The 27482-nt window shown below is 42.8% G+C and overlaps 1 protein-coding gene across 1 annotated transcript; it reads right to left on the bottom strand.

Moving 5' to 3' along the window:
- Positions 1 to 6599: 6599 nt before the first annotated feature.
- On the bottom strand, positions 6600 to 27255 carry ZYG11B (zyg-11 family member B, cell cycle regulator). Its single transcript, XM_075833004.1, has 14 exons — positions 27018 to 27255; positions 23903 to 24068; positions 22180 to 22934; positions 20141 to 20281; positions 19068 to 19244; positions 18230 to 18294; positions 17314 to 17413; positions 13092 to 13142; positions 12545 to 12706; positions 11741 to 11788; positions 9680 to 9877; positions 9319 to 9371; positions 7032 to 7129; positions 6600 to 6920 (listed from the first exon to the last, which is right to left on the bottom strand). The coding sequence occupies exons 1-14, from the start codon at positions 27018 to 27020 to the stop codon at positions 6736 to 6738; spliced, it is 2202 nt and encodes a 733-aa protein (XP_075689119.1). The 5' UTR covers positions 27021 to 27255; the 3' UTR covers positions 6600 to 6735.
- Positions 27256 to 27482: the final 227 nt, after the last annotated feature.

The raw sequence follows: 27482 nt of genomic DNA, 5'->3' as shown, positions 1-27482 counted from the left end.
ATGGTGCGGTTTTTCCGCAGCGGAAATCCTGCTAGTTTCTGCGGAATTGCTGCAGACATTTTCTGCAGCAATTCCGTTACGTGTGGACAAGCCCTAACAATCAGACAGGATTATGAGGCGGGAAATGGTTAATCTCCTGGAACACATATAGAAAAATTCTATATATTTTTTTTTTTCTCACAGTTTCGAATGCTATAAGAGACGAAAAAAAGGAGAGGAGGCCATTGAGGAGAGAATTACTGGGATTTTAGATTTTGTGTATTTTCTACATTTAGTATTCCTTTAAGTTTGGAATTTGCTGGTTCCAAGAGAACAACGTTTAGGTAAAATAATTTGTAGATGGTGAAATGAATGAATCCGTCTTGCACAATATTATTACAGTCAGAACGAACACGACATGCACTTTCCAAAAGTTCTCAAAGAATAGTTTTGCTGCACACGCTCCACAAAAAAATGATGCAGAAATGTTATCAGTCATTTTTCCCTGCACAGACAAAGCATTTTTTTTATTTTAATTTGAAGATTTTGGCCATGACTATCTGTATGTGTGATGTTTACATATCATCCTGCAAAAGATAAGGGCTTTGTTTACATCGTTGTACCGGAGGTCGTTGTTCCTTTCCATATTTTCGTTGGTGAACATTTGTAAAACGCACAGATCTAAGACTGGGCTGCCGTAAAGTTCATATTCACAGATCGTCTTTGGCCGCCTCTAAGCGGCTTATTGTAACATATATGGGTAACTTTACTCCTAGGTGACAAAGTGTAAAAACACCCAGTGTCCAACTGGCCCTTTAAGGGCGGATTCATACGAACGTGATTTGCGTCCGTGCAGCCCGCGTGGTTTTCACGCGGGTCGCACGGACCTATACAAGTCTATGGGGCAGTGCAGACAGTCCGTGAGTTTTGCGCAGCGTTAGTCCGCTGCGTAAAACTCACGACGTGTTCTATACTTAGGCGTTTTTCCCGCATCACGCACCCATTGAAGTCAATGCGCACCCCACGGAAGCCCTTCCGTGGGACGCGCGTTATTCACGCAACAGCAGTAAAAGAATGAATGTAAACAGAAAAGCACCATGTGCTTTTCTGTTTACAAACATCCAAACGGAGTGTCATGAAAATGGCGGCTGCGCAAAAAGCACGCAGCCGCGCACCATATGAACAGGACACACGGAGCGGTCAAGTGCCTTTTGCGCGCACAAAACGCCGCGGTTTTTGCGTGTGCAAAACGCACACGCTTGTCTGAATCCGCCCTAAACGTGTCATTTTTTCTTTTTGGCCAATTACCCCCTTCATGATTGATTGGATCTATGACAGGTAGTGGATGTCCAAGTTGGGCATATGACAGGATTCACTAAACACTAACCAGATCAACAAAAAAATGAATCGGATGGTCGACACTATGGTGACACTATTATCACCATTTTACTGGACAGTCCCCACCAAACCACATGAGAATACACCACCCAAGAGCGATTGTAAGGCCCTGTTCACACTAGTATCATGGATTTAGTTTATAAAAGAGCCATGTGTGCTATGATGGAATATCTTAAATACAAACGGATGCTGACGGACCCTATTGACTTTAATGAAGTCCTTCGGGGTACCTGTATTTTAGAGCATCAGACAGATGTATTCCTGCCATGAAAAATACCATAAGGCCCGACTGCAATCGGAGCCTTATAGCGGTATATCCTGCTACGTCAAGAAGATGCTACAAATCGGACGCAACTCAATGCTTTTTGTTGTCGTATTTACTTGTAGATTGCAAAAGTTTAGATCATTTTTGATAATTGGGGGGGGGGGGGATAGAAGGGAAAACGGTACTCCGCTACACGCATGTAAACAAACCCATAGATACAAAACAAGCTTGTCCTATGACGGCATCTTGGAGCGGTGAGACAATGACCTCATGACTACAGCGGGGACTGGGTTATTTTACCAGGGAAATGAGTTACGTTTTCTAGACACAATTCAGTTTCCTGATCATAAACACACTCAAAATTAAAAAAATAACTTACATAGTTAAATAGGAAGCTCTTCCCAGTGTTAATATAGCTCGTCAATTAAAATTTCAGAATAATAAAAACGTAAGAGTAGTCAACATATATACAATTTCAACACTTTTTCTCTACAGTTTTACAACAAATCTTTTTTTTGCACTCTAGTGAATTATCCAGTTTGCAGAAACAGTTCAATGTGAAAACCAGAACGAAAAACATGCACGCTTCAATAATAATACACTGCTAATAAAAACCGACAATGATGGAGGCAGCGTGATCTGCAGGCAGACGTCATTCATTTCATACATTGCTGGTGTCGGTTGGATCTGCTCTGTCGTAGCGGATGACAGGCACCGGCTGCCAGTATATAGAACCACCCAAAATACATACAGCGCCAGGACTACAAATTCATCGCTGAGGCAAAAAGGATGAGCGGTTCTATAATTGGATTTAATTATGGCAAATAACAGAGCGCATGTAGTCCGTAAAGGCAGCTCTATAAATGGGATATATCCTAGAAACAGTGACACCATTGTCATTAGGCTGTGTCTGGTATTGCAGCTCAAACTTATTCACTTAAAATGTGGCTGTGCTGCAATGCCAGTCCGTGGACAACAGTGGCGCGGTTTCTGGAAGCATTGTGTTTACAAAGGTGCATCTGTGGTCTGTACCCCCCTCTATACTAATGAGATTAGGTCCCAGCAGAAGGAAAGTATTCGTCCTGATCCTCTCTGCTGCGATCCAAGAGTATAGTGAGGAGTACAGATGACAAATAAAAGGAATCCGGAGTCTGTAATATACAAAATAATAATAAAATAAAAAAATGTAATACCAATGTTACATCATTTGTAGCAAAAACGTTCCCCGTTCTGCAGTATCTTATGCCTCGGTAATTTCTTGAGGTTTAATCTCAACTCACAAGAAAGCTGCTTATACTGCGTGCAAATTAGGCCGTTCACACAGACGTTGCGTGGCGGGTCCCGGGGCAAAATCCGCCACAGAGGTATTCCTGCCGTCGGCAGGAAGATTCCTCCTCCCGTTGACTTCAATGGGAGGTTCGGGCGAAATCGGTCCGAAGATCAAGCAGGGCGCTTCTTTTACCCAGTAGCTGAAAAAAATCAGCTAGCGGGAAAGAGAAGTGTCCGACTCCTATTGAAATGAAAGGGAGGCAGAATTTTGCGGCAAAAATTCCGCCGTATGAACAGGGCTTAAGGGGTGTTCGTACGCAGGTGATTGTGTGGAGTTGACCGTACTGCTGCATACCCGTACTAATATGTTATCTTTAGAATTGCTCCCTTTAGACGTAGGAACTTTCCAACAATACGGCCGGGCGGCCAGGTGATCTTACATTTCCTGAGTCCTCCTTACCAGCCCATCAGCAGACTACAGGTTATTTTACAACCACCCAATTCACAGACAACAGACACTTAGGGTATGTGCACACGAGAACTTGCTTTTATGTCTGAAAAGACAGACTGTTTTCAGGAGAACACAGCTGCGTCGTTTCAGATGTAAAAGCTCCTCCTCGCATTTTGCGAAGCGTCTTTGACGCCCGTAATCTTGAGCTGCTCTTCATGGACTTCAATGAAAAACGGCTCAAATTACGTTTCAAAGAAGTGTCCTGCACTTCTTTGACGAGGCAGTCATTTTACGCGTCGTCGTTTGACAGCTGTCAAACGACGACGCGTAACTGACAGGTCGTCGGCAAACCCATTCAAATGAATGGGCAGATGTTTGCCGACGTATTGTAGCCCTATTTTCAGACGTAAAACGAGGCATAATACGCCTCATTTACTCCTGAAAATAGGTAGTGTGAACCTTCACACGAGCATGTTACGTCCGTAATGGACGGAACGTATTTCGGCCGCAAGTCCCGGACCGGACACAGTGCAGGGAGCCGGGCTCCTAGCATCATAGTTATGTACGATGCTAGGAGTCCCTGCCTCGCTGCCGGACAACTGTCCCGTACTGTAATCATGTTTTCAGTACGGGACAGTAGTTCCACGGAGAGGCAGGGACTCCTAGTGTCGTACATAACTATGATACTAGGAGTCCGGCTCCCTGCACTGTGTTCGGTCCGGGACTTCCGGCCGAAATACGTTCCGTCCATTACGGATGTAACATGGTCGTGTGAACCCAGCCTTAGTAGTCAGCTGATGGTTTTGCAGGGCATTGGCAGGAAATCTAAAACTCCCCATAGAAGACTTTCTATAAATAAATTAATGTAACCCCATCATGTTAGGTAATTGCTATGTATGTAAATCCCTAATATAGCAATGTTGGTTCACATAAATTACCCCGCTGCCCAGAAGTACACAGTTTTATCTGGTGAATATTTACCTTTTAGGACATCCACCTGAATCTATAAAGACACCAAGCGGTAACAGTCAGCAGAACAGTCACAACCTTGATTATTCATTTCATTGCAAGCTCTCAGCAGGGAGCGATTCCATAAAATGCACGCATATATAACTAAAGTGTGCCAGATTACAAAAAATGGTCTGCTTATTTATCCAGAAACAGCGGTTTTGCAGCTTAGCCCTATGGAAGTAACTAGGGTTGAGCTGCAATACCAGACACAGCCCATTGGCAAGAGTGGCACTGTTTTTGGAAAAAAAACAAAAACAGACCTATTTTCCTAATATTGTTTGCGAAAGGAAAAAACAAACAGCAAGTAGAGCATAGTATATCAGGATTTACATTTTGAGCATGTTCACACAAGGTGTATACACTGAAAAAAAATTTCGCCCAAAATTGCGGTCGGAGAATCTGCAGCATTTTACAGAAGCGACAGAGTGGATGAGATTTTAACAAATCTTATCCAAAGGCTGCAAAAGAATGACGCAAAGAAAACTTGCATAAACTAACCTGTGGTGTGGATTATAAATCCGCAGCATGTCAATTTATGCTGCAAATTCACTGCGCATTTGTTGCGATTCTGCTGCGTATATTTTGTATATAAGTCTATACTTAACCTCTCACGGCTCTGCCATAGCAACGCGTCCCGTCTTCCAGTTGCTCTGTGTCCAGGCTGCCTGGTGATGACAATTCACAGGCTGCAGAGGTCACATGTAATAAAAACACAGTAACAGGAGGGCGCCTGGACACAGAACAGCCAGAAAAGCAGGGATGCGTTGCTATAGCAGCGCCCGGAGAGATTAGAAGTTTAGCCCTTTTTTATTTTTGTAGCGGGCGTTTTTCGCATCGGAAAATACAGCTAAATATACGCACACCATGTGGTGCAAATATTCGGTTGGATTTCCCTTCGTGTTCTGGGTCACACGCTGCGGACATTTCCGCAGCGTATACGCCCTGTATCAACATACCCTGACCTGCAATTATCTGTATAATATTGTAGTGCTGTGGCCAAATATTGATTGTCCTTCTGACAAGCACAACACCTTAGTATAAAACACACACACACACACACACACACACACACACACACACACACACACACACACCTTAAAGTACATGTTCACTTTAACGATGGGGGTCTCATAAATAAGTGGTAACCCTAAAAAAATCAATAATGCACCATCATTAGACTTTCATTGACCAGGAGATGGCGCTGCTGCAGAGCTGTCTGGCTGTGTAGTCTGGACCACCCCCTCACAAAAGTTACAAGGAATTAAACAGGCGCTACAGACTTCTGCGCCCGCCTTCTCTGCAGCAACCAACTACACCACCTTCAACTGGTCAATAAAAGCTCAACTCATACATTAAACCACCTATACATTAAAAGTATTTTTTAAATTGTACTGAAGTTATTTCTTTATTTTTAAATCTATATGGGCCCCAGCATTTTTTTTTAGGACGTAACTTGTTGCAGAGCTTCCATTTCCAGTTTTCTATAGCTCAATGATACAAAATTCTGGCTGCCGGCAGCCACCACTTGTGGGAGCTCAATGAAGACAGCATCCATTGAACTCGATAATAAATCTGTCTTCAGTCAGCTCCCTCTAGTGGTGACTGAACAGTCAGAATATATATAAAACTCAAGGGAAAGCAGACTTGGGGTTCGATAATGAATTACCACAAAATTTTGGACCTATGTAAACGGCAGGTACACGTTTTAAAGTGACCCTACACGATAAAGTGAAGACATATGATGAAAAAAACAACAAAAAAAAACAACCTGTCTGAAAAGCCCCATTCATTATTAACACTAGGTGACTGTATATTTTTCGATACACTTTAACGGATTATAAATCTATCTTTTTACACAACATAATATCTGTAGTCTATGTACACTGTTTAGGCTACCACAATTTCATATTTTCACTTTTTTTTTTACCAACTACAAAACAAATCTTCTGATTTACATTACTTGACTTCTGTTCAGAATCTCGTAATTAGGGACATGTGATTTACATTCACACAATTCATGGAGGGTTAAGATTGTATAAAATTCCATATTATAGTAAATCTGCTTCCAGCAGGAACGTAAAATTAGAAACCAAAACTGACTAGGCCAGAAGCGTGAGCACAAGACGGAGATCATTTGAAGTACTAGTTTTTACACAAAGTTCATTCATTTTTTTTTTTTAACACACTCCCATGCAAAAAAAAAAAAAAAAGTGAGAGGAGCTCATACGAGTGGTAATCCTGAATTCATGTTTCAATACAAAAGTCCCTGCCACCTAATGAAAAAGCAACATCCGGTGGGACATTTAAAGAAACAGCCCACACACTTTCAAACTACAGATGACACTGGGCAAACCAGGACAGCTCATTTTGGAGATGTTGGCGGCCTTGGACAGAAAGGGTTACCGTGCCGAGTAAGGTGTCGATCGAGGTTGTCTAAGATGGCGATTGTAATCTGCAGTACATCCGGATTGGCACTTGCGTGGTCTCTGATGCGGTGCAGCTTCTCCAATCCGCCTTCTTCAATCAACATGCTGCAGTACCGAACAGCTGTAGACGGGTATAAAAGGTGGAACATTACGCAGCGGTAGGCGACAATGTCCCTCCAGCAATTCTAATATAAAAATTACGACAAGCATATAATTTTTCCAAACTACGTACGGTTTTTGCTACAGACGTGTTGCATGGCCCAGACTGCCCAAAGCTGTACACCGGGTGTACTGAAACAGGCGAGGAGAGGGAAGAAGGGATTAAAAGACCTGCAAAGGAGAACATAGAGAATTCACATTGTAAAGTTAATGTAACAAAGACATAAAGGAGCATGGAGGCTTCATAGAAACATAGCCCGACTGCTGGTAAAACCACAGACTGGCACCAATGAGGAGAGGTGTTCTCTGCATCTTTTGGCGCCACATACAGTATGTCAGATTGGTAATGCTTCATCCTGGAAGAAATCCTGTGCTCGTTTAGAATTTGTTAATTTATAAACACGTGCGTAGCTATAGCCCGTTTATAAATAATAAAATTAGGGAGAGGTAGCAGTCGTTCCTGGCACTTGATGGGTTCCAAAGACCCCTCTGCCACATAAGACGCCGGTATTATAAAAGGTCAAAAAATATAGAGAAAGACCTCCAGCTCACCTTGTATATATATAGGATTCAGATCATCCTGCACGGATCCTCGTGTCGGCACACGACAAACGGACAACAATAGAAAAAAGGAGGGTTGGATCCAGCATGGATTGTAGATAAAATAGAACGAAGTTCCAAGTTTAATGAACAAAAAATAGTTAGTTAAAAATCAGGACATGGGTTGAAGTGTGAAATCCTGGAGTGTGAGGAAAAATATCGATGATGTGGAAAGCCTACGCGTTTCAGACTCTGCAAGCGTCCTTAATCATGGCTGATGCTGGCCGTCTAGTTTGTGTGGCTGGAATATATATCTTTGCCTACAGGTGTTGCTGGTAACTTTAATTGCGTTCCCCGTGTGTCTCTATTTCCCTGTTTGATAGTGACGAAGTGTTATGAATTTCTATATAGAAGAGAACTTTGTACATAGGTTGGAGGAGCCCTTATATAAGGGCAAATTAAGCCTTGAGGTTTCTAATGGTAGAATGTGTTACTGATATGGTAGAATAATGTGATCGTAATAGCCCAGATCTGACATATGTAATAACTTCCGGTTCAAAGAGTAGTTTTTTGTGCTTGCGTTCCAGTGTATAGTAAGCTTGGAACGCAAACAACGTGGCAGCTGGAGATCGATACCAGGGTGAACATTCTCGGCTCGCGGACATGAGAGAGAACACAGCTTATGTAAGTATGTTGGTAAAATATAATATATGTAGTGGGTAAGGGTATATTAGTTTAGAATTTCAACCCATGTCCTGATTTTTAACTAACTATTTTTTGTTCATTAAACTTGGAACTTCGTTCTATTTTATCTACAATCCATGCTGGATCCAACCCTCCTTTTTTCTATTATTATAAGAGGTCACATAGTAGGTGGGGTACTTGTTACTCATTTTGCAATTGGGCGCAGAAGCTTCCATTCATAAAGATATATTGCGGGCCCGAAAATTGCAAGTAATGAAGGCTTCCTTCTTTGCTTCAGTTTAGAGGAGATCGTTTTTAGTGAAGCCGCACCCTTGGTCTGACAATGCGGGTGTTACTCTTTCACACACGATATTATCGATAATTATAAAGAACAATATTTTTCTGCTACACATAATACCTGCTATATGAAGGAAAGATAAAAATATTGGGGGAGATAATGCGATTTGCGCCACTTTTCTAGTGGAAAAAAGTTGCACATTTTGGCACGTCTGTTTTGTGCAAAAACTTTTTTTTTTCTCGTTTTACGCCACTGTTGCCACTTTTTTACAAAGTGGGTGAGGGTTAGCAGGAAGGGGCCACCCAGAGTCTTAAATATTTTAAATAGTTTAAGCCGGAAATATGAATACATTATCGCAGAAACCTATGCCAGTTCACAGATGGCATGGATTTCAGTTTTTGGCACACTGGCAGCACAAGATGCGCCAAATTTACTTAGAGACGTGTGCCTTTAAATAAATTTAGCGCATCTTAGGCTTTGTTCACATCTGCGTCGGGACTCCGTTCATGGGTTCCGTCCGAGCTTTCCGTCAGCGAAACCGGTGAACGAAATCCAAACTGAAACCATAGGTTTCCGTCTGCATCGCCATTGATTTCAATGATGAAGGATCCGGTGTAAATGGTTTCCTTTTATCACCGTTGTGTGAGGGTTCTGTCGTTTTGACGGAATCTATACCGTAGTCGACTGCGCTATTCATTCCGTCAAAACGACGTAACCCTTACACAACGGGGACAAACGGAAACCAAATTGCTGCTAGCGGTGTCTGAATCAGATATTCCTTTACAAAAGCAACATCAGTAAACAAAGGACTTCGACAAAAGGCTGAAACATCCCTCACCTGTAGGCCACCATCTCACATTCGGGGGTTGGCCAACTGAGTATGGCAGAATGCTGCAAAACACAGAGACAGAAAACATTAGGAATAGGGAGTTGTACTAAAGGTGTCCATGAACATTGGACTGTTGGCACTTTTGGCATAACATTTTCACTATGGGAAGGTTACGATATATTTTGTATACATTTTATTTGGTAAGGAAATACATAGACTCATTTTAGAAAGTGCAATGAAAAAAAAAGTCTCTGCACAGAGCAGTTCTAAATCTCACATAGGCAGTAAAATCCGGAGGGGGGATATAAGCTTGGTCGCAGTGTGCCAGTTTCCCTAGAAATAGAAAGATTAATGGTTTGTTGTGACTCACAAGTTCCTTCAGCAAAGCATCTCGCAAGGTTGAGCTTAAGGTCCAGGTCTCGTCTCCGCGGGACACAAGGTGTGCAATAATCCCAGCAGCAAAGTAACTGACCTCGACTTCCACACTATGTAGGAGCTTACTGATCTGATCAATAAAATCCTTCCACATGAGTTCTGAGTGCAGCTCCTTCACCTCCGCTATATTGTTCTACAAGCGAGAGAGAAACTTGTGTAAAGAAAGTGACGGCAAAGACACAGGAGCTCAGCAAACAAAACAGGGCGACGCCAAAGTAGCACGTCAGAACATTTACTATTTAATAATCACTATACACTGGTTTACGTATCGGACCTGTTTTACTTTTATTCCATGTTGCCGAAAACCTTCCTATATTCTAGATCACCAAAACATAACGTGAACGTATGCGAGTAGGTGTGTAGGAAAGCCATGGTCTGCTGGGAAGGCCCTTCTACACAAGACAATGATCAGGCAAACTATGAACGCTCGTGCCCGATCATTGCCCGGTGCAAACAAGACAATGATCAGCTGATGAACGGGAAAACGCTAGTTCATCGGCTGATCAGGTTTTTTATGCGGCCAAAAAATGTCTGCTAACCAGCAACACCTCTCCCTGTGTAAACAGGGAGATGTGCTGCCGACATGATGCAAATGCATAGGAACGAGCGGTGGTAACGATCGTTTGTCCCCATACTAAACGATCATTGCTCCATTTAAAAGGGATCAACGAGCGCCAATCGACAAGCTGTATTGTTGATCAGTGATCGTTTTAAAAGTGGTAAACACGGGCGATATCTGCTCATGTAAAACCACCTTGTAGGAGGTTGTCAATTGGCTTTTCTCTCCTTCTGCATATTGATTCTACACATAATAATACATGACAGAGTATTGTCATTAATTGACGGATAATTAGCAAAAAAAAAAAAGAAAAGACTTGGAAAGTGGGCTTTCTCATCACGGAAGGTGATGGTATATAGCTAGGATATGCAATGACTTTCTAATAGGAGGAGGTCCAACTGCTGGGACCCCCACCAATCCTGAGAATGCAGGAGCCTCGGTGCTGCAGCCCCTTCACGGTTTTTCCATACACAATGGCGCTCTTAGCCCATCGCTATGCAGGACACTGCAACATGGCTCTATTCAAGTGAATGGAGCTGGGCTGCAATTCCCTGCATAGCCACACACACCATGGAAAATAAAAGGATCGTGTTTACCACTCAAGACCTTGGCAGTGGTACATGGTAGTTCCAATACGACAGTCAACCTTTTCAACAGCAGCAGTCTATCATATCAATCTTACAGGTGAGCTAAACTTTGCAGTAATGAAAACCTGACTGTTGAATGTATCAGCTATTGTTTGAATTGTCAGAAAATAAGATGACCCAACAAGTCCTGTTAAAGAGGCTCTGTCACCAGATTATAAGTGCCCTGTCTCCTACATAATGTGATCGGCGCTGTAATGTAGAGAACAGCAGTGGTTTTTATTTTGAAAAACGATCATTTTTGAGCAAGTTATGAGCTAGTTTAGATTTATGCTAATGAGTTTCTCAATGGACAACTGGGCGTGTTTTTACTTTTTACCAACTGGGTGTTGTACAGAGGAGTGTATGAGGCTGACCAATCAGTGACCAATCAGCGTCATACACTTCTCATTGTTTCAGCCCATTGTTACAGTGTGATTGTGCAATGAAAGAAGCTGGGCTGGAATAATGAGAAGTGTAGGACGCTGATTGGTCACTGATTGGTCAGCCTCATCCACTTCTCTGGTAAAAAGTTAAAACACGCCCAGTTGTCTATTAAGAAACTAATTAGCATAAATCAAAAATTTCTCATAACTTGCTCAAAAATTATCGTTTTTCAAAATAAAAACCACTGTTATCTACATTACAGCGCCGATCAGATTATGTAGGAGATAGTCAAGTTATAATCTGGGGACAGAGCCTCTTTAAGCTCGATAAGATTTAGCTGCTCGAATCAGTCACTAATCCATCTCTGGAGAAACAGCCAATACTACCAAATGTATACGTCACATGCAGACAGTGGCCAAATTCTTACCAGCAAGCCCAGAACCTTCTGCTGAATGGAAGACTCTGATGGAAAAGTCTAGGGAAGAGAGAAGAATTAATCATTTTTGTAGCACTCAGGTTTTTGGTTCAAATAAGACCAAAATCAATGTCTGTATGCAGTTTGTATGTTCTCCACTTGTCTGCATGGGATTCTTCTAGATTACCCGGTTTCCACCCACAATTCAAAAACATACTGATCAGCTACCTGGGCGTATATGTATGTATGTATGTATGTATGTATGTATGTATTTACCACTGAGCACAGGGTATTATGTGAGTAATTGTAGTCTTTGTTTAAAGGGTTTTCCAGTCCTAAGAAATTGATGGGCTTACCTCAGGATAGGCTTTCAATACCTAAATCGGTGGGGGTCCCACTCCCGGCACCCTCACTGATCAGCTGGTTTAAAGGTCCCGCGGCGCTCTTACGAGTGCTGCTCCCCTGTCATTTCAACCTGCTCGTACTATGAATCGCTGACACATTTGTAGCCGCGGTTCACAGAATTACAGCCTTCTCTAATTCAAGAGAATGGGAGAAGACTAATACTGTGAATCGCCGCTTCAAGTGTGTCAGCGATTCACAGTACGAGCAGGTAAGGAATTAAGGGGAAGCAGCGCTCGCATGAGTGCTGCAGTTTCTTCAAACCAGCTGATTGGTGAGGGTGCCGGGAGTGGGACCCCCACCGATTAGGTATTGATGACCTATCCTGAGGATAGCCCATCAATTTCTTAGGACTAAACAACCCCTTTAACTATACAAATAACAGGAAACAAAAACATGTCAATCTTCCTTTACCTCAAGGACCTTCATGAAGAGTTCCAGGCCTTGGTTTTCTATAAAATGTCGACATGTGGTTGGCGATTCATCTGTCAGGTTCCACAAAGCACTGAGCGTGAATTTCAAGGTGGTGTCTACTAGACTCTGGCTGGTCTTTTGTCGAACAATTTGAAGAAGTTGCTTTGGCAGAGGGAAAAAGAAAAAATGGTTTCTGTGCATGTATTATAACCTTTATGAAAATGTAATTATTTTAGAAAGTTATAACTAGGCGAGTCCTAGCAAAAATATTATGACCCCTGTGCTTGGCCCCCCTGACTAATAAAGATTATAGGCGGCATATGCCATGTACATGGGCTCCCACCTCGGTCTATAGTCATATGGTGAGCAGACGTGCAAGAGTTCTGAAAACTCAGTCACACCGCTCTGTAATGACAGTGGGCTAGGGAAATGAGTATCAAGAAAAAAATATTTATATTTATATTTATTCATAGGTACTAGCTGAACTAAAAAATGTGCACATCCATTCAAAAGTGCAATAGAATGTCCGCAGAGCATAAAAACATACCCGCACAATGAAAAGCTCCGCTCCCAACTGCGCCGTTTGTTCAGTTGATAGCTGTAAAACAAAATGCGTTACAGACATATCCACAGCCAAATGATAACACTAACTAAACCATAGCTTTGAATACCAATTAGTGTGACTTGGAGTGTGCAAGCAAAGTCTCATTTGAGAGTGCCCAATTAGAAGAGTCCCCTACTCAGGATGCTCATAAGTTGACACCCTTATAAAGGTTAAAGTGGACCGCCAGTTAGAGACTCTGTCACCACGTTATAAGTGTCCTATCTCCTACATAAGGAGACGGGCGCTATAATGTAGGTGACAGTAATGCTTTTTATTTTAAAAAAACTATCTATTTTCACCACTTTATTAGCAATTTTAGCTTTATGCTAATGAGTTTCTCAATGGACAACTGGGCGTGTTTTACTTTAGACCAAGTGGGCGTTGTACAGAGGAGTGTATGACGCTGACCAATCAGTGACCAATCAGCGTCATGCACTCCTCTCCATTCATTTAGGCAGCGCATAGGGATCCTTTTAGATCTTTATGTGCTGTCTTATACTAACACATTAACGATACTGAAGTGTTTCGACAGTGAATAGAGATTCCACGGGATGTCTATTCACAATTTCTGCACTTCGTTAATGTTTCTGTGGTAGTTACAGCAGAGCAAGCGTAATCTCGTTGTAACCGGTCATCTACAGCGTAATCTCCCGGGATTACACTTTGCTCAGCTGTAACTACCACAGAAACATTAACGAAGTGCAGAGATTGTAAATAGACATCCCGTGGAATCTCTATTCACTGTCTAAACACTTCAGTATCATTAATGTGTTCGTATAAGGCCCCATGCACACGACCGTGCCCGCAATCACGGCCCGCGATTGCGGGCACGGCCGGCTGCCGAATGACAGCCGCATTTTCGGGCCGTGCTCCCATACAAAGTATGGGAGCACAGCCCGCAAAATGCAAAAGAACGGACATGTTCCATAATTCCCGGAACATTTCCACGGCACCGACACCCTTCCGTAGTGCTACGGAAAAGTGTCAGCGTTCAATGAAAGTGAATGGCTCAGTTTTTGCGGACCGCAATTGCGGTCCACAAAAACGGAGGTTTTTTACGGTCATGTGCATGGGGCCTAAAACAGCACATAGCAATCTAAAAGGATCCCTATGTGCTGTGTAAATGAATGGAGAGAAGTGTATGACGCTGATTGGTCACCAATTGGTCAGCGTCATACACTCCTCTGTACAACGCCCACTTGGTCAATAGTAAAACACGCCCAGTTGTCCATTTGGAAACTCATTAGCATAAAGCTAAAATCGCTAATAATGGTGAAAATAGATCGTTTTTTTTAAATAAAAAGCATTACTGTCACCTACATTATAGCGCCCATCTCCTCATGTAGGAGACAGGGCACTTATAATGTGGGGACAGAGTCTCTTTAAGTATGCTGCTATGGATGCCAAGGCCTCTACTGCAAAGCCCCTATTAAGTGCATCTCCTGTTGTCACTTTTAAACTTCTGGAGGGCAGCGTGGCAGAGTACATAGCTGGCGGTACAGTTTAACCTTTATAAGGGTGTCAACTTATGCGCATCCTGAGTAGGGGACACAGTTTTCAGTTTCGTTTCTTCCCGCCTTCCAAAAGCCTTAACTTTTCTATTTCTTTGGCGACATAGCCATATGAGGTCTCGTTTTTTGCAGGTACAAGTTTGTCGTTTTTCATGGCACCACTTATTGCACTGCATAATGTACTGGGAATCTGACAAAAATTATTTGTGGGGTGAAATGGACAAAAAAACAGCGATTACACCATTTATTTTTTTTAGGGGGGGGGGGGGTTTGTTTTTACAGCATCCATCAGGCGGTAAAAACGACATATTCACCTTATTCTACAGGTTGATACGATTACCGCAATACCAAATTTATGTTTGGTTTTTTGTTTTACCACTTTTAAAAAAATAAAAATATTTGCTAAAAAAAAAAAAATTTATTATATTCTGAGCGTTAACTTTTTTATTTTTCCATCAATTTAGCGATGTGAGGGCTTCAATTTTGTAGGGGACGAGCTGTAGTTTTTACCGATACCATTTTGGGGTGCATGCGACTATTTGATCACTTTTTATTCCTTTTTTTTGGAGAGCGGAGGTGACCAAAAACAGCAATTTGCATGTTTTGTATATATATATTTTTATGTCGTTTACAGAGCGGGTTAAATAACGCTATATTGTGATAGTTCAGACTTCTACAGACGTGGCGATACCAGTTATGTTAACTTTTATTTTATTTTTTAACATTGCTTTAGGGAAAAAAAATGGAAAGAGGTTTTTCTTTTTAACTTTTAATATTTCATTTTTTTTGGAACATTATAGAAATCTTTAACTTTTTTGACATTTTTTTTTTATTAGTCCCCGTTGGAGACTTGAAGCAGCGATCGTTGGAACGCTTGCACGATATACTGCAATATTAATGTATTGCAGTATATCGTGATTCTGACAGTCTCCTCTGAAGCACTGCCAGAGGCAGGGCTTCAAAGGAGTACAAAGATGGCAGCCTCCAGGCTGCCATAACAACCACTGTGCTGCAGGGGGGTGCAATGGCGTGTTTGATTCTAATAATTTAAATGCCGCGGTCGCGATGGACCGCAGCATTTAAGGTATTAAATGGGCGGAATCAAAGTGATATTTCCGCCCGTTGCAGTGAGGTGTCGGCTGTCCAACACAGCCATCACCCGCTGTGTATGGAGCAAGCTCAGCCCGTGCGCCCGCTCCATACTTCCCCTTAACCCCTTAATGACCAGCCTATTTTGGACCTTAATGACCAAGCTATTTTTTACGTTTTTCAATCGTCGCATTCCAAGAGCTATAACCTTCTTATTTTTGCGTCGACATAGCTGTATAAGGTCTTGTTTTTTGCGGGACAAGTTGTATTTTTTAATAGCACCATTTTTAGGTACATATTATTTATTGATTAACTTTTATTAACTTTTTGGGGGGGGGGGGGGGGGGAATAGAAAAAAATCTGAAATTTTGCCACTCTTTTTTGCGTCCTAAATCTACGCCGTTTACCGTGTGGTATAAATAACACAATAACTTTATTCAGCGGGTTGTTACGATTGCAACAATACCAAATTTGTATAGTTTTTGTTTGTTTTACTACTTTTACACAGTAAAAACGCTTTTTTTTCTAAATTTGTTTTTGTGTCTCCATATTTGAAGAGCCTTAACGTTTTTATTTTTTCGCAGATGTAGTTGTATGAGGGCTTTTTTTTTGCGGGACGACTTGTAGTTTTTATTGGTACCATTTTGGAGTAGATGCGACTTTTTGATCACTGTTTATTAAATTTTTTTAAAGTCAGTATTCACAGAAAACAGCAATTTTTCCATAGTTTTTTATTATTTTTTTTACGGCGTTCACCGTGCGGGTTAAATAATGTAATAGATTTATAGTCGGGGTCGTTACGGACGTGGCAATACCAAATATGTGTAACTTTTTAACTTTATTTTGGTTTTATAATAGTAAAGCATTTTGTAAGGGGAACAGCTGGGTTTTTCATTTTTTTTCACATTTTTTTTAAAATTAACTTTATTAAACTTTTTTACTAGACCCATTAGGGGACTATAATATGCGATTCTGCGATCGAATTTATAATACACTGCAATACTTTTGTATTGCAGTGTATTACTGCCTGTCCGTTTAACACGGACAGGCATCTGCTAGGTCATGCCTGCGGCATGATCTAGCAGGCATTCACTCCAGGCAGACCTGGGGGCCTTTATTAGACCCCCGGCTGCCATTAGAGACACAGACACTCGTCGATCGTATCGCCGGGTGTCGGTCGGAGAGAGAGGGAGCTCCCTCCCTCTCTCCAAAACCACTCAGATGCGGTGCTCGCTATTGAGCGCTGCATCTGAGGGGTTAAACGGGTGAGATCGATACTAATATCGATCTCACACGGCAGAGCAGGGACGCTCCCAGCCCTCAGCTGCCTCTAGCAGCTGAGAGCAGGGACATTTGACAGCTCCCTGCTCTGTAAACTTATTCTGATGACGCGACGTAAAAAGTCTATGGCATCAGAATAAGGCCCGTTAGTGACCGACGTAGAAACACGATGGGTCGGTCACTAACGGGTTAAAGGCTGCCGCGTACCAGTACGTGACACGACGTTAAGGGGTTAATTTATGAGCTGTCCAATGTCATATCTATATACGTCTATAAACACACACCTTTGCAGCGAGAATAGAGATTATAGCAACCGCCATCCTCTGCATGTTCTGGTCTTCATGATTGCACAGCCACTGCATTACCAGCTTTGCTGCATCAAACCTAGAAAACAAGTATACAATATTGCGATTAAAGGGGGTTATCTTGTTAATCATATTCATACCAAAAACCTAAAATGCTGTTAATAGCGGTTTTAAAGTGATTTTCAGTGTTTCTAGCATAGAAAATATATTTTCCATTATATTTTGCTTCTATATGTCCCCCTTGGTGCTGCTGCTAATATGTGCTGCCGGGGGGGGCGCTCAGCCTTATTCCCCCTCTGATTAATTCTCATTCCCCTTTTGGCAGCTGATTATATAGTCCCTTCTTACTTCCCCTGCAGAAGGAATCTCCTCAGTTATACTGCCATGCTACTGCAAAGGTTATGCTCCTTCCCTGACAAGCAGGGAAAAGCTATTTCTATTGGCTGCTCTGCAATGAACAGAGGATAATTATGCAGAGAACGGTTTGTGGGGAGAGTGACCAAGCATGCGTGTCCGGCAGCACACAGCTCAGTAGATGAACATGCACATGAATATATGCTTTGAAGACCAGGTGGCGCTCTATGTAAACAAAATGTCATAATTCTTCACTGTCTCATTTTTTATTTTATTTTTAACAGCATGTAATTAGCACATTTTTCATTATCTATACAATGAATATCTTTAATGGCTGGACAACCTCTTTAACTATGACAGTCATCATGGGCATTAATGTAATAATACAATGTACCGTATGTGCCATATTGAGAGCACGTGTATCTATGAAGATGGAAATGAATACGTTAACCATGTAAATTCTGTAGCGTAAATTGGTTACAGCATCACTGGCTATGTTTGATATTAACCAGACAGAACATAGGCATTTGATAATAAGTACCTGTTGAATGGGACATCTTGCAATATTCTATCGCTGCAGAGGGACAGTAGACAGTTTTTCTGCAACTAAACCAGGAAAACAAAACAGCAAAAGTTAATAATTACCTCTAGTCACACCTTATTAAATAGTGTATTTCAATGTATATAATCTAGAACAGATGTCTCATCATGACAATCTACGTCCACATGTACGATTAGGGCACATAGACGTAATAGATGGAGGTCCCCTGCTCAGAACCCCCTATACGAGCCAGAACGGAGAGCCGATATGCAACAGCAACTCCAGCCCGCTCATGCATCACATGGTTGACCATTCATTGGACTGCCCAGCGCGTAATACAACATTTATCCTGCAGGGAAAATATATGGCCAAATGGCGCTTCTAAACACAAGACACAAAAGTAAATGGAATCTGTGATTTTGGTGAAATCGGCCAACAGTCTAATGTGTATGGGGGGCCTACTGAGTGTACCCTAATGGGAGATGTCAGGGGAAAGAGGAATCGGCCATGTTGGATTTTTAACATGCACGATCCCTTGTTCGTTGCGCTAGATAAGCAGCTACCAGAGGTTTCTTATTCCCCTCTAGCCATTGAAATAAACAGGCATGGTTGGCCGAGCGGGCATGATTAAATTGGAGTCAGGAGAAATAGTTGTCTGCTATCTCATGTATATGGCCATCTATAGAGGGATCACAGTGTTATTAGTTGAGGTTTGTACAGCTTACGTGTCTGTCCAAAACCTGAGTCACAAGTCCTTTGGGTCTTTAGGATATGAAACGGCACGCTAGCACAGGGCTTATCTGAATTCCACCGCCCATTGGTAAACAATGGTTCATACCTGCTGGTGATTTGGGAAATTCTTCATCGCTTCTAATAGCAAGTGTGTTACATCAGCCAGTAACTTCACAGGCATCCCAGCTGCTAAATCCTGTTTGGTCAAGTTAAAAACACAGGCGCTGGCAGCTAGTTGTACAGGTAGATTGGTAGGGTGGTTTCTCATGCCGATCACCACTAACTGTAAAGAAAACACAAAGGTCAATAATGGATACGAATAGGATGCAAATGTGTCCTTGACTTAAAGAGGCTCTGTCACCAGATTTTGCAACCCCTATCTGCTATTGCAGCAGATAGGCGCTGCAATGTAGATTACAGTAACGTTTTTATTTTTAAAAAACGAGCATTTTTGGCCAAGTTATGACCATTTTCGTATTTATGCAAATGAGGCTTGCAAAAGTACAACTGGGCGTGTTGAAAAGTAAAAGTACAACTGGGCGTGTATTATGTGCGTACATCGGGGCGTGTTTACTACTTTTACTAGCTGGGCGTTCTGATGAGAAGTATCATCCACTTCTCTTCAGAACGCCCAGCTTCTGGCAGTGCAGATCTGTGACGTCACTCACAGGTCCTGCATCGTGTCGGCACCAGAGGCTACAGTTGATTCTGCAGCAGCATCAGCATTTGCAGGTAAGTAGCTACATCGACTTACCTGCAAACGCCGATGCTGCTGCAGAATCATCTGTAGCCTCTGGTGCCGACACGATGCAGGACCTGTGAGTGACGTCACAGCGTGATCTCTGGAGAACACGGCTGTGTCTGCACTGCCAGAAGCTGGGCGTTGTGAAGGGAAGTGGATGATACTTCTATACACAACGCCCAGCTAGTAAAAGTAGTAAACACGCCCGATGTACGCACATAATACACGCCCAGTTGTACTTTTACTTTTCAACACGCCCAGTTGTACTTTTGCAAGCCTCATTTGCATAAATACGAAAATGGTCATAACTTGGCCAAAAATGCTCGTTTTTTAAAAATAAAAACGTTACTGTAATCTACATTGCAGCGCCTATCTGCTGCAATAGCAGATAGGGGTTGCAAAATCTGGTGACAGAGCCTCTTTAAATAAGTCATTACCTTCAACATCTCTGGATTTGCTTTTTCCATGGCATGCGTTAGACTAAACAGGTGAAAGAGTGCCTCACGAACAAAGAAGGAGCGTTCACTGTATTTGCGGAGGGCTTCTGCAATCTGGATCTGATTTGCTTCTCCAGAAACCTTTAAAAACATACAATGAAGTTAATCAGGATGACGTCATCACATTGTAAAACGTCCATTATAAAGAATACAGGGTGTTTCAGTGTTTCTTATAACTTCTTTCCATATGGCCGTTTTGGGTATAATAGCGGGTCCAATGCAGAACTGGTCACCGGAGGATACAGAGTTTGCCTATTGTTAGCAGCGGTTACAATGGATTTGCACCGATTATAACGGATGAGGAAGGAACGGAGAACAGGCACATCCACTGCAACCGCCCTCCACAAAGAGTTTATCTTAGGTCTCCAAACCCCACGATCCTCTTGTTACAGGGTGCATGGTTTGAACATTGGTTGAATTTCATATTGTGATCAAAATTTGAAGCCTTCATTATTGTCAAAATACTGCTGCTCAACGTGAAATATAGACGCTTGCCTGATAGGATATACTATTGTGTAAGCGATGATACTATAGACAATCCGCCCAAACTCATTATTTGCACATTTTTATTTGTACGATTGCATGAAGCTTTTCCATTGGTGAGTTCGTAGCGTCTCTATTTTTCTGCTGAAGAAAAATGGAGTTGCAATAGCCCCACAAATTGATGTTCTGTGAAGTGTCTGCTGTGTAGACATGCGGCTCATGATCTACACTTAAGGTGTCCATAGACATTAGATGAATGTTGTCTGAACCAACCGACCATCTAATGTGTATGGGGGTGTCCTGACTTTCCCCCGGCGGCAGATGTCTGGGGAGAGTCGAGCCGAGTGTTTGGCCAACAGCGATCTAAGGTGTATGGCCACCTTTTAGCAGGCTTTACATGCTACAAATTTGTTAAACTCCAACCTGTAATCCAATTATTATGGCATTGGAAATAACTATACAAAGATGGTTTAAATGCAAAGATTTTTCAATAGGATGCAAACGTCTCCTTTAAAACAATGGAGTTGGACATTGGGAGGCCATCCATTACCATATTGACGTCTGTTTACATGCTGCGATCACCACAATATGGTGTGTCCGATGACACAAATTTTAATTTTTAGCATCTCCATTCTGATTCGGACCACAGCACGCATCTCCAATAGTATCCAAAAAGTATTTATTTGTCAAACATCCACATAAGACAAGCCTGAGAAAGACCCCATATGTTTTACGGGTCGAAACGTTGCTGTCTTATATGGATGTTTGATGAATACTATTGGAGATGCGTGCTGTGGTCCGAATCAGAATGGAGATGTTGCTGATGATCGTCTGGGGTTTGTCCAATATAGGACGGCGTGACACCGTCTCACATACTGGGACTCGTGCTGTAAAATTTGTACAAATTTTTAGCACGTCGGATAAACTTCAATTACAGTTGCAGAGATTATCATCAATTGAGAAATGTTTCTTCTGGTTTGCTTACTACATGGAGTTAGTTCTAATTGGATTGCGGGGTGAGAAAACCCACCGTTATTACACAGAAGTTGGCCCAAACCAGAATTTGGCTGACCGGTATCTCCGCCATGCATAAACATGCACGCTCAGATCAACCAAGTATGGAGGCTTCATAGACATTAGGTTATCAGAGGATTCTCCAATGGCGGAAAGGTGAACTGCTGGAACAGTAATGTCCTTCAGTGCCCATTAAAAAGTTAAGTATGCCTACATTTATATAGCAGGTATGGGCAGTGTTTAAAGGGGTTGTCTAGAATTAGAAAAACATGGCTGCTTTCCACCCCTGTCCATAGGTGGTGTCTGTTATTGCAGCTCAGCTCTGTTAAAGTAAATGGGGCTCAGCTGCAATACCACACACAACCTATGGACAGGTGTGGTGCTGTTTTTGGAAGCTCTTGGACAAGTGTTCCGAGTTCAATAAATTATTCTAGTGCAAGGCAAACTGGCTAAATCAGAAGCAGGAAACATGTTCAGGTCACCTTCACATTGCCTTCTCCAGAAAGGAGCTCTGAATACCCGGCCTCAGTCGCCAGAAGACCAACAAACTGGATTTGAGGGCGTTGCAGGATAAAGGCCTCCACCGCTTTATCGGTCACGTGCTTTCTTCCGGAGATGTCTAATGAGCCCAGGCTGAGCAGGATATCTTTTTGCTCTAGAAGACGACAGGCTATGTCTGATGTGAACTGTTTGTCATCAGATATATCTAAATGGCTAAGATGCTTCAGTTCTTTGATGACTTCCAATATTTGTGTTGTAGTCATTTTTAGACATTTTAGGTGGTGCATTGTAAGGGATTTTAGTATGTCCTTGCAGTTCAGCAAAGCAGAGATGTCAGTCACTGATGTATTGGAGATATCCAAGCTTTCCAACCTGGGAAGGGAAGAGACATCTGCAAGATCTTCATTGTAAAACAAAACATTAGTGATGCTTAGAGCACGAAGTCCAGATAGCTGACTGAAGCATCGCTCATATGGATCCTCCAGGGATAGGGTCAAGGAGTTAAGGATTAGGCATTGTAGGTTTTCCCGGATCCATTTACTACTACCGAGTCCAGTTATGATATCAGTAATTGTAATATCAGCATTGACCCCCGTCGCATCCAATTCAACTAATTTGTGATGGCAAAAAGCCTTACGAAAGGCCACGGCAGAAATCTTCGCCCTGCGGATGCATGCACGTTTCAGTCGCAGCTGGCTTCCACGGAAAATTCCAACCGTCACCTCGTTTAGCTGTCCTGAAGAAAATAAAAAAATCAAAAAAAAATCAGACAAACCAGTATACAAAATATAAAAGTATTGTATTAAAAACAGCACCTCACAAGCATGAACCACATACACTTGCTGTACATATATTAATACCACAGATTGATAGACTTTAGGAGTCATTATGACATTTAGGATAAGGACACACACAGTGTAGACACTGCAAACTTTCCAATACGGATTTCATTGCAGAAAATCTGCAGCGTATTTCAGTAGCAGCATTCTGGGTGAAATCCACAAACCTCATTCACAAACTACGGAGAAAATCTGCAGAGAAACCGTTCATAACTTGAACCGCGGTGGAGTTTTTTAAATCTGCAACACATCAATTTATGCTGAGGAATCGCTGCTTTTTTGTTGCGGATTTTCCCTATCAAATTCAATGGGTAAAACCTGCAACAAATAGCAAATGTTGCAATTTTTGTGGTGGAAAATCTTCGCATCTGCAGCAAAAATTGCAAATCGGGAAAAAAAAAAAAACAACAAAAAACACCAAAAACTTTTGTTTCAAAATTAAGAAAAAAGTTAATATTTACCCCCCAGTCATAGCGAAGAAAGCGTTCCTCTATTCTTCGCCCAGGCCGGCCTCCTGGGATGACGTTTCATGCCAAGTTACTGCTGCAGCCAATCACAGGTCTCATGGACGGGACTGTCATCACAGGACGCCGGGCTGCACCGTGAACAAAGGAACGCGTCGCTATGACAACGTCTGGGTGGTATTAACATGCGGATGTCGGGATAGATACGCTGTGTACTTTTACGCAGCAAATCCGCCCTGCGTGTCCTATTTCTAGGGCATTGGGTCTGCCCTAAAACTAGGTCTTTGTTTGTTTGTATGACAACTGTATGTTACATTATACACTTAATATGGATCTTTACAGAATTGGAAAAACATTGTGACACACACACACTATGTATTATACGATAGGCTGTGCATTACTTTGAATAGCCATAGTGCGCAGCAATTGATCTGCCACTTCCTGAGGGAACACCGCAGCGTCATGTAAACAAAACGTCCCATCTGATCTCTTCCAGCAAAACTTTTCAAGGTGAGAGCTCAAGTAATGCAGGGCTATATCGATCAATGACTTCGGCGTGGCTTCCTCCTAGAAGAGAAAGTTCATGTTAAATTCACAAGCAAAGGAAGTCATTCATAGGACTCTGCAAGGCTGACCCAAAAGGCTACATCTAGGCTATGTTCACACAGGGCGGATACGCTGCGTAAAAGTGCACAGCGTATACGTCTTGGTTATCGCAGGGTATTCTGGCCGAAAAACCGCACCAAATGGTGGTGCAGTTTTTCGTCCGGAACGTCCGCAGTGGAGAAATGCACATAAAAAGAAAAAAAAAGTTTCATACTTACGTAGCCATGGCGACGCATCCCTCTGCCGTCGGCCCCCTGTGATGACGTTACATCCAATGTGAGCGCTGCAGCCTGTCATTGGCTGCAGCAGTCACATGGGATCAAACGTCATGGCAGGAAACGGGTCTAGGTGAAGAAGCATGAAATTGTGGAAAGGTAGAAGATTGTTGTTTTTTTTACCCATGTTGCGATTTTTGGCGGCGGTATCGCAGATTTCCGAAGCAAAATTTGTAACATCGGCTATTTGTTGCAGGTTTTACCTCCTTATTGAATTCAATGGGGGAAACCGACAACAAGAAAGCAGCGATTACGCAAATACAATGGACATGCTGCGGAATTTAAAAAAAAATGCACCTCAGGACATTTTCTGAGCGTTTTTTCCCACTTCTCATTTACGCAACGTGTGGAGAACATTTGTTAAAATCTCATCCACTTTGCTACTACCGAGTAATGCTACGGATTTTCCACAATGAAATCCGTTGCGTAAAATCTGCATTATTTACGTTACGTGTGAACTTACCCTAAATGTGGCTAGAGCGGTTATACATGGCCGGATTCTAGCGCCCAGCCTGCAGCTGCTGCAATAATTTGGCCATGTTAGACAGGGCAGGTATGGCGCTTATGATGATCGGGAGACGGTCAAACCAGATCCACAACTTATTGTAAATCTATAACGGATTTTCATGAAGAAAGGACGGGAACCCGCTGCACCATCCTGAAGTCTGCTGACAGATCCGCTACCGAAAAGTGAGGCAACAGACGGCGATACTCAGAACATTATATTACGGAAATGCTTTTTGAGAAATTCTTCTATATAATGTGGCTGGAACTTCACTTTAATATTAGTTGGTGTACGGTTCCAGGCCATCGCTTCCCCGCTAAGTCCCATGAGATAGTCTGAAGTTATGGCGACATCTATAGCCGTTACGACCACTGTGATTTTTTTTAGAAATAAAATCTCTGGACTGAATACATCTATCCAGCCCGACATCTTATGAAAAGTGGCCCTTCGACAGGAGTCGCTTTAATCAAAAGACATAGGGAGTAGGTTTGTAAGTAGTGTAGCAAGAACTGCTTGTTGGGACCCTTAACTATCAGGAAAACGGGGGTCCAGTGACCCCTGCTCACCGAGTCCCATCCACCAGTCTCCATACAGTTCAATGGAGGGGAGGCGGCAAGCTGCGCTCGTCTCTTTGGGTATGTTCACACGTCTTAACAAATTACGTCTGAAATTACGAAGCAATTTTAAGGCGAAAACAACTCCTGAATTTCAGACATTTTTGCAAGTACTCGCGTTTTTCGCGGCATCCATTATGGATGTAATTGGAGCTGTTTTTCAATGGAGTCAATGAAAAACGGCTCCAAAAACGTCTAAAGAAACGTCTAAAAACGCCCGAATTACGTCTGTAAATACCCTTTGAGTAGCTCCCATAGGCGGATAGGATGAGGGTTCCAGAGGTGGGACCAGCACCTATCAGGCATCTATAGTATATCCTGTAGACATGCCATAATGGTGGGAATACATGTTTAAATTGAATGATCATAATAAAATCACATAGTTCGGCGTCTGTTCAGTTGTCCAGTTCCTCGTTAATAGCCGCTCGTTGTTGCGGGTAAAACAGCTGATTACCAGCAAAATCGTACGGCCATTAAGCGATTACACCCTATATGGGCCCAACGATTTTGCAGCTTAACAGCAGTTTTAATCGCAGCGACGTGCAGCCATTAACAATGAGCTTGACCACCACGTGGGCATGGATTTCGGCCACGTCAATGCGGCTCCTTGCAGCCTTACCCTAATGGTTTTTAGACCCGTGGACTGACCAACAAAGATCATGTGATATATCATGTGACTCAACAGGTAGCGCTTTCTTTTTAGCTTCTCTGTTTGGCACTTTCGGGGGCTGTCCGTTCATTCAGTAAGGCCGGTTTCCCGCAGTCGTCATACAGACGCATTTTAATGTCCAGATTACAGCAGAAAACGCAAATTTATCAAATGTCTGATAAGTGGAAACTAAACGGCGAGTAGGCCGCCTACGCGGCTTCTCTATTGAAGTATATGGGAGTTATGGAAGCAGCTACGCAAGCACACGATAGGTAAGGGTGCTAGAGGTGGGACCCCAGCTTTCTGACATTTGGGGCATATATACGCCATAAATGTCTAAAGCAGATAAAGCCCTCCAGCCACAGGTATCCGTGACTTGACGGTAATGTTGCAGCTGGGACGACCAGACGTGAAAAGAGGGTGGAGTGGCTGCGAGGTTCGGTGATCTGCTGCCACCCATGCAGCCGCAATCCTGGGCGCCGCGCACCTGCACGCTGCGCCTAAGTCTGGACCGGAGCATTACGTGATCCAACATGGACGGACAAGTGTTAGATTCCACATTGTCATTGACCTTTATGGGGAGGAAAATAAAGTTGTGTCAAGAGACAGAAGTTGTGAGACAGCCATAGTGCAGTACGGGTAGCGGTGTGGTCCAAAAATATGGGAATGACAAAAACATCCACAACGTAAATATAAGGAAATGTCAACAGCCGATCCACAAGTGCTGCCAGTCACAGAAGTGTCCTGTGTGGCCTGTGCGGTCATCTACACCCGAGCAGGGTGACATTGCACGTGTGCTCATATACGAGGGGTGGTCAGCGCAGCACACAGGGCTATATACGGGAGTACCGGGCGGGCATAGCCTACCATGTTTACTCCGGGATCAGATGGTGATCGTGTTGCCCGTCCGCTGTTGTCAGCCTGGTGCGTGCGGGCTGGTGGTAGGGGAAGGCCCCGCACCACGGACCAAGTTGTCTGCGGGTGCCCGGCTCGTCTCGGCCCCGAGGTTCTAAGTTCGGTCCGCAAGGAAGTCACAACCTCCAGCCCGGAGTGGTGGTGGGAGGCCCGGGCGTAGGAGGCCGGGAAATGAACGCGTTGCTAGGCAACCTTTCTTAAAGGGACCGCAGGTATTAGATGGTGCAGGGTCAGTCAGGACAGTGTGATCGAAACACTGCTGGAGAGGTTTACATAATGGTGACACTCAAACTGCGGCGCACAGTCACATCACAGCAGATATAATGCGGAGCCATGAAATAGATGACAGTATTTCCACATTATAGAAATCGCCAGTAACTACTATTTCCGTTTTTATCAGTGTCCTCATGAACCACA

Source organism: Rhinoderma darwinii, chromosome 7 (assembly GCF_050947455.1).
Source record: "Rhinoderma darwinii isolate aRhiDar2 chromosome 7, aRhiDar2.hap1, whole genome shotgun sequence".
Classification (NCBI taxonomy): domain Eukaryota; kingdom Metazoa; phylum Chordata; class Amphibia; order Anura; family Rhinodermatidae; genus Rhinoderma; species Rhinoderma darwinii.
This window is presented reverse-complemented; position numbering and strand designations above follow the sequence as displayed.

Excerpts from the sequence above, each read along its gene's own strand:
- ZYG11B (XM_075833004.1), bottom strand. Across the intron at positions 19,245-20,140 it reads CAAATCCAGAGATGTTGAAG|TTAGTGGTGATCGGCATGAG; the intron begins GTAATGACTTAT and ends TTTTCTTTACAG. Across the intron at positions 6,921-7,031 it reads ACACGTCTGTAGCAAAAACC|CTGTTCGGTACTGCAGCATG; the intron begins GTACGTAGTTTG and ends ACCCGTCTACAG.